Genomic DNA, 17,288 nt, shown 5'->3' with positions numbered 1-17,288 from the left:
AACACGGAGGACAGGAGTGTGGGGATGAGGGCTGCCAATGGCAACAGGGTGAGACGAAACCTCACCTGTTCAAGCACTGTGGATAAGAGCTGTAGCTCTAAGTGGTAAAGCTTCTGTTTTCCCTACAGCCAGTTGTTTAATAGAATCTTAGAAAAGAGGTGTTGATTCCTCAATAGGCATAAGGCCTACCGAGATCAGTATAGCTTGTAAGATACAAGTTAGGATTGAACCTTACATTCGCGTTAGCACCAACTGAAGACGGAGACACGCTTCTCAAATAATGCTACCGTGAGTGAGAGACACTGAATCCTCATGTGGATGGTGAGCAATTTTACAAAGGTGAGACACGTGTGGACAGTACTTAACTTTATGTTAACACTGTGATAGCAACAAGTGTTTCACAACACATTAAACTGCAGAGATTTACAGCTCTGGGCTTTCTCAGACAACAGTCAATCTGTCTGCTTGACCATTGACCAGGACTGTGTTTCTATGTGACTTCATACTAATTTATGAGGAGTGGCTGTGGGAAGATGTACAGAATTGTCTCTTATTTGCAGAGAAAGGCACTTGTTACTCTTTGCTCAGTACTTTGATGAGAACTGTTTCATGAAACTGTGGATAGGGGAGATACCTGCTGGTCTGTGACTCCCTTGTGAACATAAAACACAATGATTCAGCTACCTGTGATAATTAATAAACAAAGACACTTAAATAATGCCTTTAAGATATTGCATGTACAGACTTGACTATAATGCAAGAATTTACTAATCTGGGTCTTCAACAAATATTCATTTTCCAAAAGTTTGACACACAGGACATCTTCTGTCATATAAATAGTGTCATAAATGACACTTATTTCAGGAAACAAAAATGTATTTAATTCATGACATGTCTAGAGCCATGAGACTTTGGAGCCAGAAGGGACCTTGGGGGTCTCTGCTGTAAGCCTGGGGGATAAGGGGTTGGTGGGAGATCCAACCCCTGCAGGTAGCCTCCAAACTCCGGTCAGGAGTTCCTGGCCCTTCTTTGCATCCTTCCCTCAGGAATGCAGCACCTACATATCTAGAGGCAGACAGTTCTAGGAAGCACTTTAGCCAGCCCTTTCTCCCATAACCATTGGCATGGTCACACTGTCTAGTAGTGGAGGAGAAGCAAATACTCATTTCTGGGCTTGAAGGATCCCAAGGTATGGAAGGTTGACCACTGAGGTTCAATGGAACCAAGATGGCTTCAGTTAAAAACATGACCCTCCAGGAGTCCAGGTTCCTGGACTAGCCCCAAGCTTTACAAGCTGGTTCTTCAGGTAGTTAAAACTCAGATGGCAGTGGTCATCCTTAACTCATCATCAGGCCCTGAACACACAGCCAAAGTGAGTCAACTATAGGTACCAGTTCTTTCTGCAGCCAAGGACTGACTCCCATCCAGAAAAAGCTTATTTCTAAAATGGTTCTTCTGCTGCTGGACAAGACTGTGAAGCCCTAATTTCTACATGGGTTGTCATACTAAGGGCACTGACCTGCTGCTGATGTCCCTGTGTTGATGGGAATGTGCACATTATTCTGCTATGGACCCCAGATTGCAGAATCCGCGGTAGAGGCAGGAGGGACGTGAAGTCTGGATGAGGCTCTGTCTGTATGAGGGATCCTCCAGGTCAGGCAGAGGCTGCTAGCAGTCAGCTAGGCTTTTAGGTTTCCCCACTGCTCAGTCACAAACACTGCAGTGAGTGTTTGTGATCTGGGGGCTCCATGTGATCTCTGGTTTGGTTACTGTCTCAGTCTGGTTTCCCCAGAAGCAGACCCCAAGGCATGGCTATGAGTGCTTGGAGTTTATTTGAGAAGTGGTCCTAGGAACCAGTGGAGGAGTGGAGAAGAGAGGCAGGGAAGGGGAGAGAGCCTGCTCGAGCTGGTCCTCACTGCAGGTGCCCAGAGCAAGGTCTACTGGGGAAGTCGGGGCATCAGTGGGCAGCATACATCCCAGGGTCATTGCCCCAGCAGAGGCAAAGGAGCTGGAGGATTTATACTCTTCCTGTCAGTCACTGGATAGGGCTCTTCTCGGGGAGGGGAGCACTGCCTACACTGTGCCTCTAGACCAGTGTGTAGAGTCTAGACACTCCCAGCCTGCCTTCTGCACAGGAAGGGGCGCGCCTGCTGTGTCAGGGACCCCCGGGCAGGTGGACCTTGGGCCAATGTGCAGCAGCACGGTAAAGAGATAAGAAGCACTAACAGCTTCTGGAACAGTCTCTTTAGCCCAGATCTACTCCCCAACCAAGATGTGTGTGTGTCTGCATGTGTGCACTGGACAGATAGTTGCGGTCCTATTACAAGGGAAGTTTACTCTGATCCTGAAGGTGGGAACCTGGGAGGTTCTGGTGCAGTATTTTCCCCATCCCATTCTTCAGAGCATGACAAAGCACCGCAGTGGTTAGGACTCTGGCTTGACACTGCACGCACGGATGGGAAATAGGCACTAACCTCTTCCTTCAGTGCTGGCACAGGGGTGTTGCTTCACAACAGTGACGTTTCTTTTCCTTGAGGTTGTTAAGGGGGCTCTGAGGTTTTTATTATTTGCTGGGCTCTGGCTTTGTGTTACCCCTGTGCCGTAAAATTCAGTTGTCTCAACTCTATAAGGGGGCATGGTTATACCCATTGTACAGATGAGGCCAAAGTGCATTTGTCCAATCAACCATGAAGACCCAGACAGGGTCCTAGGGATAGATATAAAAACAAGGTGCATATGGGCTTGTTGACATGCTGGAAGCAAGTTCAAGGGCCACAGGGCAGCTCCAGCCGCTGAGTGGAGAAAGAACTGGAGGGGCCACAGAGGGCAGCTAGGAGGCAGGTGTAGTGAGCAGACAAGAAAAGGCCTGGACTTAGAACCAAAGTCAGAGTTTGCAAACTGCATGGCTGTGTTTCACATTCTGTCTAACCCTGAAGCCTATCTCTATGCCCTTCTGATTCTAAACAACCTTCCATAGATGGACCTCTATTTCTGTTTTCCTTTAATCAGAGGAACCCATTCTTGATGGAGAAAGATATATTGATTTTCTCTTTTGGTTCGCTATCTGCGTTTTTGTATACACTGATTCATGGTTGATGGTGGGACAGACTTTAACTTTGGGAAACTGGCACATTTGGGAGTTTGGATAAAAGTGATGCCCCTAATTTCCTACTCAGTGAGGGCACAGGGCAGGGTGGACTTTCCTCCATTTCCTGCTCACATTCTGCCCAGGAGAGCCCAGTACAGACGGGTGGCTGTGCCTCCAGAAGGTGAGGCTCGCAGGTGAATGGGGGTTGAATGTGCCGGACTCATCCCAGGCTGGCATCCCACTGGCACAGCGTGAGTTAGGACCACAAGGCAGCAGAGTCAGTAGGATGTGGGGCCATCGTAAGAAATAACACACTATGCTTCAGTTGCCATCTGGCTCTCAGCCCTAGCAGGCAAAATGTGACTGTAATGGGGCATCAGATCAAGCTGCAGGGAGGATCAAAGCTCATAACCGTAGAGGAGGCAAGGGGTTGGAGCCTGCATCCCAGGGAAGGGCTGCCTGTGAAGGCCAGAATCTGCTCTTCGCCAACAGACATGCCCAGGGAAAGAGGGATACTCCATCCCCAGACTCAGGACGTGGTTGGTTTATGAGGGAGGATTCAGTGGTTATGGAGGATGGGCTGGGAATGAATGAAAGGCAGAGTGTGAGGTGTTGGAAGGTTCAGGGGCTCAGTCATGATAGCGCAGATTGCTCTATGGTGGTCCCTCCTGGGCTGGCCAGCCCCTTGCTTAGCACCCCAGCTTGGCTGCTGAGCAGATGAAGGGGGCTCATGGACTATATATATGGGTTACCCGCAGTCATTAGCTTAGAGAGCCCGCTCTCAGAATAGGGAAAAAAAATGGATCCTAAGTACAAAGAATTCAAGATATTGCCAGACAAGATCTAATCTGAGTTTCAGAAGCAGCAGCCTATAGAGGAAGCAGCCTGTGACTTGAGGCCAAGAGGTTTGTGATGCAGCCTCTGAAACTTACTAGCTGTGGGCCTCGAGTGGGGACCTCCACGACTAGTCTCAGTCACTTCCTCTGCACAGGGCTGTGTCTGCCTCAAAGGTTTTACATGAAGTGAACTAACACACGCAGAGCACCAGACACAGGGGAGACGCTGGACAAATGCTGGCGTCTCCCCTTCCACCGCAGGCAGCAGGGGTCACGTCTAGGGTGGACGTACTTAGGTAGGAGCTGTAGGGGGAACCCAGGCATGTCAGGGAGGATGGTGGGAGAGAGGCTGGGATCCCCTTCTGCCAGAGGTAGGGTCTATTTTCTGTGGTTTTCACACCACGTCCCTTGGAACTCAGTGGCCTACTTGGACTTGGAAGGAGGAGAGGACGGTGGGACTGAAGATCAAGTGATTGGGGTTTTGGGGACCCCTCGGAGCAGCAGCGTTTGTATCTGATTAGAACCCTGGGATTCCATATAAGGTCTGTTTGGGAAAGGTTCTAACTAAGTCAAGCCCAGATCTGAAAACTGCAGAGATAATGACCTAGAAGGCAACTTTCAGTGCAAAGGCTTTATACTATGAGACGAAGTTTTATCACTGGCTAATTGCAAAGGCTTTATACTATGAGATGAAGTTTTATCACTGGCTAAAAGAGGGCTGGCTAGATGCCCTCAATCCACAGGAAACACTTCTCGGGGGAAGGGTGGTGTGAAGTAACACAGCTCTTACCAGTAAGAGGCTGTGGGTACTACATCACAGACTCGAAAGGCGAGGGCTGTCTTGATGAAAGATGGGATATGAGAGGTCTTGGGAGATATCCAAGGACACGCAGGGCTGTTTTCCTGATTGAATAACTCTGCATTAATCAAGTCAAGTTTTCCTGGGCTCTCCCAAGTGCACAGGGATGGGCATTTCAGAGAGTGCTGTTTGGGGTCTCAGCACATCTCAGCACAAATACAGAGCCCCGCCCCAGTGGCAAGAGAACAGGCAGAGACGGGGCGGTCTGCTGTGACTTCACAGCCCTTACCTTCTTCAGCTCTTCCTGGACACTCTGGCTGTTGTCTTCAGAGGACAGACTTTCCTTCTGGTTCTCAGACTCGGTCTTGGGCTCGGATTCCTGATCCTCCCCAGAAGAAGTCTCCTTCTCACTCATTTTCATTGCTAGCTCGTACAGCCTGGTCCTCCGTTTCTCTTCTGCAGTGTCTGTGCCGGCCCGGGGGTGCCGAACCTCACTGCTGATGTCAGTCTCTGATAAATCACCTGACACCTGAAGGAAAGCCAGAATCATGAGCTGAAGACCCTTCTGCTACAGCCATGCTGTTCCCGATAATCTCCGGGTAGAGGTCAGTCCTTTACATCAGGCTTCCCTGTGGCTCAGCGGATAAAGACTCTGCCTGCAAGGCGGAGACATAGGAAATGTGGGCTCAGTCCCTGAGTTGGGAAGATCCCCTGGAAAATGAAATGACAACCCGCTCCAGTATTCTTGCCTGGAAAATCACATGAACAGAGGAGTCTTGTGGGCTCCTGTCCATGGGGTTGCAAGAGTCAGACATGATTTAGCGATTAAACCACCAAAGGTCAATGAAAATGAAGGTAAACTAAACTGGGAAAATGAGGCTCTTACTTGATCTGCTTTCCCTATGGATGGGCTCTTACTTTTTATCCTTACTTTCTCAAACATATGCATCTTAATACTTTGTTAAAGCTTTAGGCAGAACCAATGCAATACTGTAAAGCAATTATCCTTCAATTAAAAAAAAAAAACTTTAGGCAGGTGAGCATCTTAGTCAGAAAAGTGAATTCAGTGTTTTTCATTTGCAGAATACGTATCCAGTGGCCACTAAGGGCAACACTGTGCTGGTACTGAGGATGCAAGTCTGAGCAGACCTCCACCAGCTCCCAGTGGAGACACTAAAACCCTGCCAAGTGCAGAGAGGCAGGGGTGGGGACAGAGGCTCTGACAGCCCTGGTGAGGGGCACCAGATGGGAGGGCTGGGGTTAGGGAGAGCTGGCTTGTGGAGGTGGTGTTTGAGTTGAGATTCAAAGTGCAGCAGTTACCCAGCTAAAAGGGAGAGAGGAAAGAACTGTATTCCAGGCAGATCACAAAGATTTTGAGATGGTGTGACGTTCTTGTGCATACGTAAGGAATACTATGCCACCTTCCCTTGATAGTCACACAATTATATCTCTGGCTCCTACCATCTCCTAGAGCTTCCTCTGTGAGTAGAGCCCTGACCGGGCCTGGGGAACGCCAGGAAGACCTGGAAATTGTTAAGCCTCACTCTATTCTTCACCTCATGTTGGACAGATGTGTATGGAATTTTAACAAGATAACCCTCAGCATACCATCAGGGTCCACTGCACACAATATTAGCTTTTGAATTTCCTCTTTGAGTTGTTCTATCTGTTTAAAAGGCTTGGTCTTTCATGACTTTTATTCTTTCTTGAAGAACTCCCAAAGAACAAAGAGAAAATGTAATAATTCTGTAAATAAAACTCCTTCCATCTTGCAATTATTATTTGGGTTCATTGGACCCTTTTATAAATCTAAGACACATAAAGAGATTTTTATGATCTCATTTTCCTTATCTTTGGAAATATTTTGCTGTTTTATCATCTTGGGAATTATCTTTCATCATTACTCATCAAATACTTCCAATTATGCTAAAAAAGAGACTAGAATAACAAAAGAGAAAAATGGAATTACTTAGAAGGATGATTCAACATGGAAATAAATCATCACCATTTTAAGTCTGCTTTTAGCTCACTGTATACAGTTGGGAATTCAAAATTTTTCATAATGACAAAGGAAAATAACTGAGAGAACAACATTTCACAATTATTAGATGACTCAGAGGATGAAGTTGGAGAGCAGCTCCACAGACTCTAACGATGATGGACGAAATTGGTTGTCTAAGTAAAATCTCAGACTAAGAGTCTTCAGATGACAGTGTCCTAAGTGAATTTTCTCAAACCAAGAATCAATAAGTAAACAAAGAATCGATGAGTAAACAATGTATCTATCAGGATAAGAGAAAAGATGGTATTTTCATTTAGTTCGTCATTCGACAGGAACAGCTTCATCACACAACATTTCCCAACAAGAATCTAGACCATCCTGTTCTGCTAAAAGGGTGTGGCAGATTCTTTATGAAGTTCATGTATCAAATTTGCTTGATTCAGTTTATAATTGGACAACTGCTTAAGGGAGCTGTTTATATAAAGGCAATTAAAAGGAGACAGATGATAGAAGTGAAAAAAAAAAATCACCGGACTGATAAACAGGGTCCCTTGGATGATGATTTTTTTTTTTCTGGGCCTGAGTAAGAATCAATGGTGAGGACCTCATGAGAGGTGGCTGATGCCCCCAGCACGCTTGAGAAGGAGGAATCCTATGTTCTTAGGACTTGGGGGGAGCTGCACGGGAAGAACGGTCTCTCTCTCTTCTTGAGAGATGAGGAGCATTTTAATATGTTGACATGGGATAGGCATTGTTGATGAGGAAGCAGCAGGATGGTTAAGACCCAGGGTGCACGAAGCTGCTTGGCACAGTTAGAGGAATAAGGCTCAGAGGTGGAGAGCATGGGGAGCTTTGGGGTGGAGAAAAGAGGCCCAGGTCAGACGGCAGAGGAGTAAGCGTCTGCCAGGTGGCGCTAGTGGTAAAGAACTCACCTGCCAATGCAGGAGACGTGAGAGATGAGGGCTTGATCCCTGGATTGGGAAGATCCCCTGGAAGAGGGCATGGCAACCCACTCCAGTATTCTTGCCTGGAGAATCCCATGGACGGAGGAGCCTGGCGGGCTTCAGTCCATGGGCTCGCAGAGTCGGACACAAGTGAAGCAACCGAGCACCGCACAGCAGGCGTCTAAGGAGTAAGCTTTACCTGTCAAGTATCTCCAGGCTCCTGTGTCTCCCCAGGCTGCCGGGTGGCACCGAGGGCCCTCAGAAGCTGGCTCATGGAAGACCTTGGGTGTTCCTGGAAGGTGAGCACGCAGGAGCTCCCTAGAGCAGAAATGAGGTAGCTGCCCAGGAGCTGCACGACAGGGTGGAAGCGGATGAAAGTGAGAGCCAAGGTGGGGCCTGAGGGAGAGATCCAGGGTTCTAACTGAGCACACAAGGGCAGAGCCTTAGATGCTGGCGGGATGCCCAGGCTGGGGGGCCGTGCAGAGGATGACTTGATGAACAGGGGCCCCATCACTGAGAGACCTGCAGGGACCAGGAACACTGCTCGGCTCTCAGAGGACACCAGAAGGCCCCTCACAACCCAAGATGGTGAAGGTGGAGGAAGTGGAGGGGTTGGATGACTGGTTATTTACTTTAAAAATATAGTTTAAACAGAAAGTTGATTAAATTGCAAGCGGCTAAGTGTCTGTTGGATTGGCTGGTTTTACATTCCTGGCTCTTCAGAGTGGGGAGACTGATGAGGAAATTTAAGGCAGTTACAGAAGAACAAAAAGTTACCCTTTCTTTGCACATTTATATTTAGTGTGTGGAGTGCATGCTCAGTTGTGTCTGACTCTTTGTGACCCCATGGACTGCAGCCTACCAGGCTCCTCCATCCATGGGATTTTCCAGGCAAGAGTACTGGAGTGGGGTGCCATTGCCTTCTCTGCCTAATATGGAGATTCTGGCTAAATAAGGATGATGTTATTGTTGTTCAGTTGCTAAGTCATGTCTGACTCTTCGACCTCATGGACTATAGCATGCCAGGTTTCTCTGTCCTCCACTATCTCCCGGAGTTGGCTCAAATTTACGTCCATTGAGTTGGTGATGTTATCTAATCTCCTGCCATCCCCTTCTCCTTTTGCCCTCCGTCTTCCCCTGCATCAGGGTCTCTTCCAGTGAGTTGGCTCTTCACGTTAAGTGTCCAAAGTACCAGAGCTTCAGCTTCAGCATCAGTCCTTCCAATAAATATTTGGGGTTGATTTCCTTTAATATTTGATCACTGGTTTGATCTCCTTGCAGTCCAAGGGAGTCTCAAGAGTCTTGTTCAGCACCACAATTCAAAAGCATCAATTCTTCAGCGCTCAGCCCTCTTTATGGTCCAACTCTCACTTTCGTACATGACTACTGGGAAAACCATAGCTTTGACTATATGGAACTTTGTTGGCAAAGTGATGTCTCTGCTTTTTAATATGCTATCTAGGTTTGTCATAACTTTTCTTCCAAGAAGAAAGCGTCTTTTAATTTCGTGGCTGCAGTCACTGTCTCCAGTGATTTTGGAGCCCAAGAACATAAAATCTGTCACTGCTTCCATTTTTTCCCCTTCTATTTGCCATGAAGTGATGGGACTAGATGCCATGATCTTAGTGTTTTGAATGTTGAGTTTCAAGCCATCTTTTCACTCTCCTCTTTCACCATCATCAAGAGGCTCTTTAGTTCGCCTTCACTTTCTGCCATTAAATGGTATCATCTTCATATCTGAGATTATTGATATTTCTCCTAGAAATCTTGATTCCAGCTTGTGATTCATCCAGCCTGGCATTTCCCATGATGTTCTCTGCGTACAAGTTAAATGAGCAGAGTGACAAAATACAGCCTTGTTGTACTCCTTTCCCAATTTTGAACAAGTCAGTTGTTCTATGTCTGCTTCTAACTCTTGCTTCTTGACCTGCATACCGGTCTCTCAGGAGACAGGTAAGGTGGTCTGGCACTCTCATCTCTTTAAGAATTCTCCAGTTTGCTGTGATCCACACAGTCAAAGTGTAGTCAATGAAGCAGAAGTAGATGTTTTTCTGGAATTCCCTTGCTTTCTCTATTGCCTGATGAAGGTCTGCAATTTGATCTCTGGTTCCTCTGCCTCTTCCAAACCCAGCTTGTTCATCTAGAAGTTCTTGGTTCATGTACCAAGCCTAGCTTGAAAGATTTTGAGCATTACCATGCTAGCATGTGACATGAGTGCAATTGTATGGTAAAATTTTAAATACCTGATGACAGAATACTCGTTAAGATAAACTGGCATATCTTCTTAACCAAGAAGACCACTTTCTGTGGTCTGCAAGTTCTTTATACTAATCTTTAAATTTTGGTTTTTGTTTCATTGATACCCTCAAAAAAGCACATTGTGGATTACCGGGGCAACCACCTGACCACTGAGTGCTGCCGGGGGGTTGCCATTCCTTTGTTTGATTTATGCTTCTGGTGGTGCAAACAGGTCTCTTACATTGACAGTATTTAAGTTTTAATGCAGCCATTCTCAAACCAGATACCCTCTGAAAAGTCTTGGGTGATCCATGAATTCTCAAGATTGAGAAACACAGCTGCTGCTGCTGCTGCTGCTAAGTCGCTTCAGTCGTGTCCGACTCTGTGCGACCCCATAGACGGCAGCCCACCAGGCTCCCCCGTCCCTGGGATTCTCCAGGCAAGAACGCTGGAGTGGGTTGCCATTTCCTTCTCCAATGCATGCATGCATGCTAAGTCACTTCAGTCATGTCTGACTCTGTGCGACCCTATGGACAGCAGCCCACCAGGCTCCTCTGTCCACGGGATTCTCTAGGCAAGAACACTGGAGTGGGCTGCCATTTCCTTCTCCAGAAAAACACAGAGGTGGACATAAATGGAGCTGATGGGTACGTGAGAGGTGGAGGAAGGAACTGGAGGGTTCTTGTGGCTGAGCATGGCGTGTGGTATGGGTGAACACTGCTCCGGGTGCTGCACGCACAGAATCTCATTCAAGAGGCCCTGTCGTTCCCTCTGTATCCCTGAGGACACTAACAGTGAGTAGGCTGTCCAAGGTCATGTGGCTAGAGCGTGGCTGAGCTGAAGATGGCCTGACCCTAAAGGCCAAGCTCTTTGCATTCTTCCAATATAAAGCTAGAAGCTCCCCCACTAAACCACACTCCTTGGAAGGAGACCAGATTGCAGAACTACAGAGCCGGGGAAGAACCCAAGATGCAAAGGATTTAACCTCTTGTTCCATCAGGGGAAATTTTAAAGGAGTGAGGAGATCCTTTTTCTAGCGGCACTCTGGCGATGGGTCCTCTCAGATTTTCTCAGTCCCCCTTCCCTTCAGGCAGCCTGGTGGTCTGTCTTTATAGACCTTGGAACCCTGCCTGCTTTAGTTCAAAGCAGTTTTTCTCCACCTCAGCCTCATCACCAGCATCATCCAGATTCTCCGCACGTTTTAAGGGAGGAAAGTCAATGTCTTCCAGGCTGGACAACCCCAGTCCTAGCGTCACTTTCCCCGAGCTTGCCTTTCAACTGCCAGGTCACTCGAGGTGAGGGGGGGGTGGGAGCCCCTCTGGGTCTTCTCCATCTTCTTCAAAGGAGCCCCGCAAAAGGATTACGCTCAGGTGTCACACGTCAGCCTTCACTGAGTACACCTGGGTGTCCTGGTGGCCCTTGTCAGCCCCGGTGATGAAAGATTCTGAACCTGACCTAAAAATCAGAATTTTGGCAGCTTGCTTTTAGATATTATTTCAGTCAACTACAGAGAAAAGCCCCAACAGGCTAACCAACCCTAGAGACTCTCTACACAGCAAATGGCCATGGTTCTACTTGGAAATCCCTTGGCATTCATAGTGATCCCGAATTTGAGAAGAGCAGAAAGAGCCTGGGGCTGGCTTACTCCACCTATGTCCCGTTTCTTCTGCGGGCCTGGGAAAGCTCTGTCTCTGGTGCCTTAAGGGGGAGGTTTGTCCTCTCCTGATGTATTGATGTTAGCCCCAAACTAGATTTATTCACATGGTGTACTCTGGTGAATAAGGCATTTTTAAAAGTAACTGGTGTGATAAAAACAGTTATACCTACAAAAATATACGTCAAATTCTTGGTCAGCTTAACAGGGTGGAAATGGGAAGGTGGAACCTGGAATTTTATCAGACTTAATACTGAAATACATCTGCCTGCCTTGAGGAGCATTCCTCCCCGTGCAAGGGTCTGAGTTGGACCGGTGGAGCCATACAGAAGGGACGTGTGAGGCCCGGGCCTTGGGGACCAGTCTGATGAAGGGGGTTATGGGAGCTCAATGCCCGGGATGTCAGCTGGAAGGCTCAATTTTATCTTTTATAGTTATAGGTCGGTTGTCCTGGTGTGATTCCCAAGCTGGTCTCTGAGTCCTTCCTATTATAAAATTGATTTAAAAATAAACAAGAAAAGTGAAAGTGTTAGTCATCCAGTCTTCTCTGTCTCTCTGTGACCCCATGGATTGAATAGCCCACCAGGCTCCTCTGTCCATGGGATTCTCCAGGTAAGAATACTGGAGTGGGTCGTCATTTCCTCCTCCAGGAGATTTTTCTGATGTGGGGATTGAACCTGGGTCTCCTGCATTACAGGCGGATTCTTTACCATCTGAGGCACAGGAAACCTCAGTTAAATCTGGGGCCGAGATCCCTCTTCCAGAGCCCAGATCCCTCCGACGGGTGGGCTGTGCCCCTGGCCTGTTTCCCTTTGGAATCTCCCGTCTGGCAGAATTAACCACGCCATTTGTTGAAACAGCAGCCATTTGCTCCTGGAATTACGGCAACCTGTACAAAATATGCAGAAAAGCATTAGGCTGGACTTCTCGGGTCAGTATTTACATGAGGAATAGGCATTTACGTCACAGTTATTTTCATACTGACTGCAGTTGGCCTGTCACTTTGTGGAAGCATCTTTTAGGAAGGAAGAAGCATTAACAGTGAACTTCATCTTTTTTTTTTTCCTCTGTCTCTGACTCAGCATTGGAACTGGCTGTAGATTCAGTCACATGATCCTTGGATTTTGATAGTGATTCAGTACCTGGACAGTAATGCCAGCATGAGGGTCAGAATCTTAGAAGGGGCACGAAGAGGCTCCTAAAGAATCATGTGCTGAACTTCAGGTCAGGGGCTGGGATAGTGGGGCTGAGGCCTGTTCCCGATCCCCTTCTTTTCACTGCTAACGACCTGCTACCTGCTGTGAGTGGGCTGGATTCCAGTCCCTGCTGTATTGTTGTTGCTTAGTCACTCATCACGTCTGACTCTTTGCGATCCCATAGACTATAGCCCTCCAGGTTCCTCTGTGCATGGAATTCTCCAGGCGAGAACACTGGAGTGGGTTGCCATGCCCTCCTCCAGGGGATCTTCCTGACCCAGGGATAGCCCGTGTTTCCTGCACTGGCAGGCAGATTCTTTACCACTGAGCCACCTGGGAAGCAGTCCCTGCTCTAGAGAGAGCTCAACATTTCCGTCGTGGGGTGAGCATGCCTGTACTGCCACAAGTAAGTAAAGGCTTTAACTGACAGGTAGCCCTGCTGTTTAATATCTGCCCAAAGTACGGCCACAATTTAGCTACAGCGAAACGAAAGTCATCATTTTTGGTCCGTCCATCCTAAGTCCCTTTCGTCGTGTCCGACTCTTTGCGACCGCATGGACTGTAGCCCAGCAGGCTCCTCTGTCCATGGGATTCTCCAGGCAAGAGTACTGGAGTGGGCTGTCATTTCCTTAATATCCAGCAGAGTCCTGGTTAAAAATGTAAAGCTCTGAGCACTTGTGTTCATGCACATTTCTCTCCCCACTGGGGAGAAAACGTAGTAATTCATCAGGGCCTATGACGCAAGAATGTTAAAGAAAAACTGTTATATACAGTAAATATCTCATTGCTTTCTAGGCTTGTTCTCTGCAACCAGCTAGTCATGGAGGCACCCAGAAATTCTAACAAGGGGAATCACTTGACAGGTCGTTGTCTAAGACTTTTCTTCTGTGCAAGGGGTATTTGGTCATACGTGCTCTGAACTGTTTCCAAGTTGCGATCTGTACTTGCGGAGGCTGCTGTGGAGGTGGGAGTGAGAGGCATGAGGAACTGGCAGCCTTGTCTCAGAGCAGCTCTTTAAGTTTTCATGTAAAGGAAGGTTCTGTGCTAACAAGCTATGAAAATCAGCGGTGAAGAATTGGGGTGGAGAAGTGGGGACTCTCACCCTTTAGTCTGTGCACTGGAGGAAATTCAGATACAATTCGAATTAGACTGAAGGGCTTGCTTGGGAGTGTTCTCTTAACACACCTCAGAGGTAGGTGGAGCTGACAGGTGGCTCACTGTTCACAGTGAGGGGGGTTGTTGTCACTCCACAACCAAAAATGCATGGTCTTGCAAGACGTCTCAGAGTGCCTCTCTTTGAATTCAGAGCTGCACTGCATTCATGAACCAGGGCTTGGGGGAGGCAGCCATCCACTCCTTTACAGATCCCACAGCCTGATCCAGGAGCAGCTCGGACCAGCAGAGGTCAGGTTATTTTGGGCCCTCGTAGACCTGAGCTGACTGAGCTGTCCTTAGAGTGATGTACTGGCCCACACTGGGTGACATTGTGAGAAGCAGCCTCCAAAGTGTGTGTTGATTTGAAGCAGTTTATGGGGAGGGTGCTGTATCCCGTGTTTTCTCCATAAGGACCCGTAGGATAAATTTCTCTGGGATCTCAGCTCCCGGAGCAGCATCTTTTAAGGAATGGATTTATGATTCTAACATGGCTTCCATGGCTCAGAAAACTGCTCAGAGTCTCCTGCAGATATAAGTGTAATTATTCAATAACGATCTGATGACAAATAACAACGTTCGCTCTTACCTCATGCTGTGTGTGTGCTGTGCTTAGTCGTGTCGACTCTTTTGCGACCCTTTGGACTGTAGCCTGCCAGGCTCCTCTGGGATTTTTCAGGCAAAAATACTGGAGTGGGTTGACATGTTGTGACATTCCAACATGGCACTTCCATGTTGGAATCTTCCCAACCCAAGGATCAAACCTGCGTTTCTTGAGTCTCCTGCATTGCAGGCAGATTCTTTACCACTGAGTCACCAGAGAAGCACTTCTTACCTCCCGTTATCCCCAAAAGTAAAGTACAGATGGACTAAAGAGCTAAATGTAAAATATAAAACTATAAAGTATTAGAAAAAAAACAGAAAAACATTCTTAAAACCTTGGAGATTTAAAACTTTCTCAACCAAGACACAAAGTTTAACGGAAATGAAAATAACCGATTATTAGTAACAAAATGTTTTGCATGTAAATATACTTAAAGTTAAGGAGAAAGTGATAGACAAGGGGAGAGTATTTTCAGTGTGTGACCATCAAAGAACTAAGATCTACAGTGTAATTAGAAAATAAAACTAATTTCTAAAAACCAAGAAGAAAAAGTCTGACAAAATAATAGAAGAAACATACAAATGTGTCTTTCACAGAAGAAAAAAATGCAAATAGCTGTAAATATAGGAAAAAATATTCAATTTCAGTAGTAACTATGTCAACTAAAAAGAAATATAATTTTTTTTTCCTCACATAAAGTTGGCAACAATGTAACAGACTGACACCACCAAGTATTGTTGACAGTATGAGAAAATGCGCTCCACGGCGCAAGGCTGTGCAGACTGCTGTGAGGTTTGGAGAGTTTAATTTGGGGAGTACTCATTAAAATTAAAGATCCATTTATGCCTCAAGTCAGCAAGTCTGCTCCTGTCCTTGTATAAAGAGGTTTGCACACTGGTACTTTCTGCGGTATTGTTGAAAACACCAAACACTGAAAAAGTCTTGAATATCCATCATTATAGGAACTATTGATTGTGGATTCCTCCCCTCCTTGGAACACTGGGGAACTGAGGGAGTTGGGTGGGATGTTCAGAGCAACACTGGTAAAGTTCTTTTATCATCAGCATGACTTAGAATTGTCTGTGCCTGGTGCAAGGTGGTAATAAAAAGGCGGACTTGGATTCGATTTATTGTTGTTTTAAAATTCTCATCAGGCAATGCTTCCATATTGCTTGCGTCCTGGACAAATTGCTCCCACTCCCACACTCCCCGCCTGGGACCACTGGGATGCAGAGAACTGTGTGCTCTGACCTCTCCACCATTTACTGTTAGGAAGAAGGGGTGGAAGAATAGAGGGAGTAGGATGCCAGTTTTGCTGAAACACAGATGCATTTACAGAATAATATTTCTAAATGTGCTATACATACATGATGCACAAATATAACTGTAGGCATTCGGTGGGAGGCAGCAGGGATGTAGGGTTGTGGTCAAGGCAGACTATACCTGTGGTGGTGGTTTAGTCACTAAGTTGTGTTCGACTCTTGGAACCCCATGTACTATAGCCTGCCAGACTCCTCTGTCCATGGGATTTTCCAGGCAAGATTACTGGAGTGGTTTGCCATTTCCTTCTCCAGGGGATCCTCCCAACCCAGGGATTGAACCCCGGTCTCCTGCACTGCAGGCAGATTCTTTATCGACTGAGCTACCAGGGAAGCCCAACTATATCTGTGTCTTCATAACGTCTATGCTATTTATATATTTACATATATGCATATATTTATAAGTATGTGTGCGTGCCTACTAAGTCACTTCAGTCGTGTCTGACTCTTTGCGACCCCATGGACTGCAGCCCGCCAGGCTCCTCTGTCCGTGAGGATTCTCCAGGCAAGAATACTGGAGTGGGTTGCCACGCCCTCCTCCAGGGGACCTCCCCAACTCAGGGATCGAACCTGCGTCTCTTGTGTCTCCTGCATCAGCAGGAGGGTTCTTTATCACTATGCCATCTGGGAAGCCCTTATAAGTATGCAAATAGTTAAAAGTACACATTTATATGCCTTTTCTTTTTTGAGAGGAGAGCTGCCCTAGTAAGCTGAACAGAAGGGAGGACGAAGAGGAGGGCCAGGGTTTTGACGTCCCCAGAAGTTCAGTGCCATCGCCGCCTAGTGGGGAGGGGAGGACCCTGCCAGGGAGGCAGATCGCCTCGGTCCTGGATCCTTTCTGCTGGCCCTCGCCTTCTCCCTGTTGATGCCTCCTAAGACTCATCAGCAAAAGACAACTTACAAGTCTCCTTAGAATAAACAGGAAACTTCAGGCACCTAGTGGTGATGGACAGGTGGCATTTCATACCTGAATTTCAATCACGCAGACAACCCTCAAGAATATTCCTTGAGGCAAGTCACCCAGAGTCCCTGGAAAATTGTCTCCACTTGAGCTAGATGATACTGAATCACAGTTGAACAGAATTTTATAAATTTTTCATTTACGATCACGACAAACTCACATGGCAGATTTGTAATGCTCTTATTTTACAGAGGAGAAGGTGAGAGCCTGGACCAAACTTCTAAGTAATATATTAGCAGATGAGGCAGCATTGATGCTAAATTCTATGACCTGAGGACCTCTGAGGTCACGACTACCTTAAAGGCGGCCCCAGGATCAGGGACCTGGCTGACACATTCATAGAAGCTGATACATTTACTATAGCAGATGCTGGTGATGTCCCGGGCTGTATCCCCCTAGACCTACATCAGTTGCCCACAGCCATGGGGAACAATTTCTGACCCACTCATGGTTTTCCACCTCAGATCCAGTCTCTCTCTTCTCCATCTGAGGGGT

At 47.0% G+C, this 17,288-nt stretch overlaps 1 protein-coding gene across 5 annotated transcripts in view; it reads right to left on the bottom strand.

Moving 5' to 3' along the window:
- The window catches only part of MYRIP (myosin VIIA and Rab interacting protein), a 215,739-nt gene that overhangs the window by 37,388 nt on the left and 161,063 nt on the right, over positions 1-17,288 (bottom strand). For all 5 annotated transcript variants that reach the window (XM_020894565.2, XM_020894567.2, XM_020894566.2 and 2 more), the window contains exon 11: positions 5,013-5,252. In XM_020894565.2, coding sequence (XP_020750224.2) covers positions 5,013-5,252 — 240 coding nt within the window. The remainder of the gene's footprint in view (positions 1-5,012; positions 5,253-17,288) is intronic.

This window comes from Odocoileus virginianus, chromosome 26, assembly GCF_023699985.2.
Source record: "Odocoileus virginianus isolate 20LAN1187 ecotype Illinois chromosome 26, Ovbor_1.2, whole genome shotgun sequence".
In the NCBI taxonomy this organism is placed as follows: Eukaryota; Metazoa; Chordata; class Mammalia; order Artiodactyla; family Cervidae; genus Odocoileus; species Odocoileus virginianus.
This window is presented reverse-complemented; position numbering and strand designations above follow the sequence as displayed.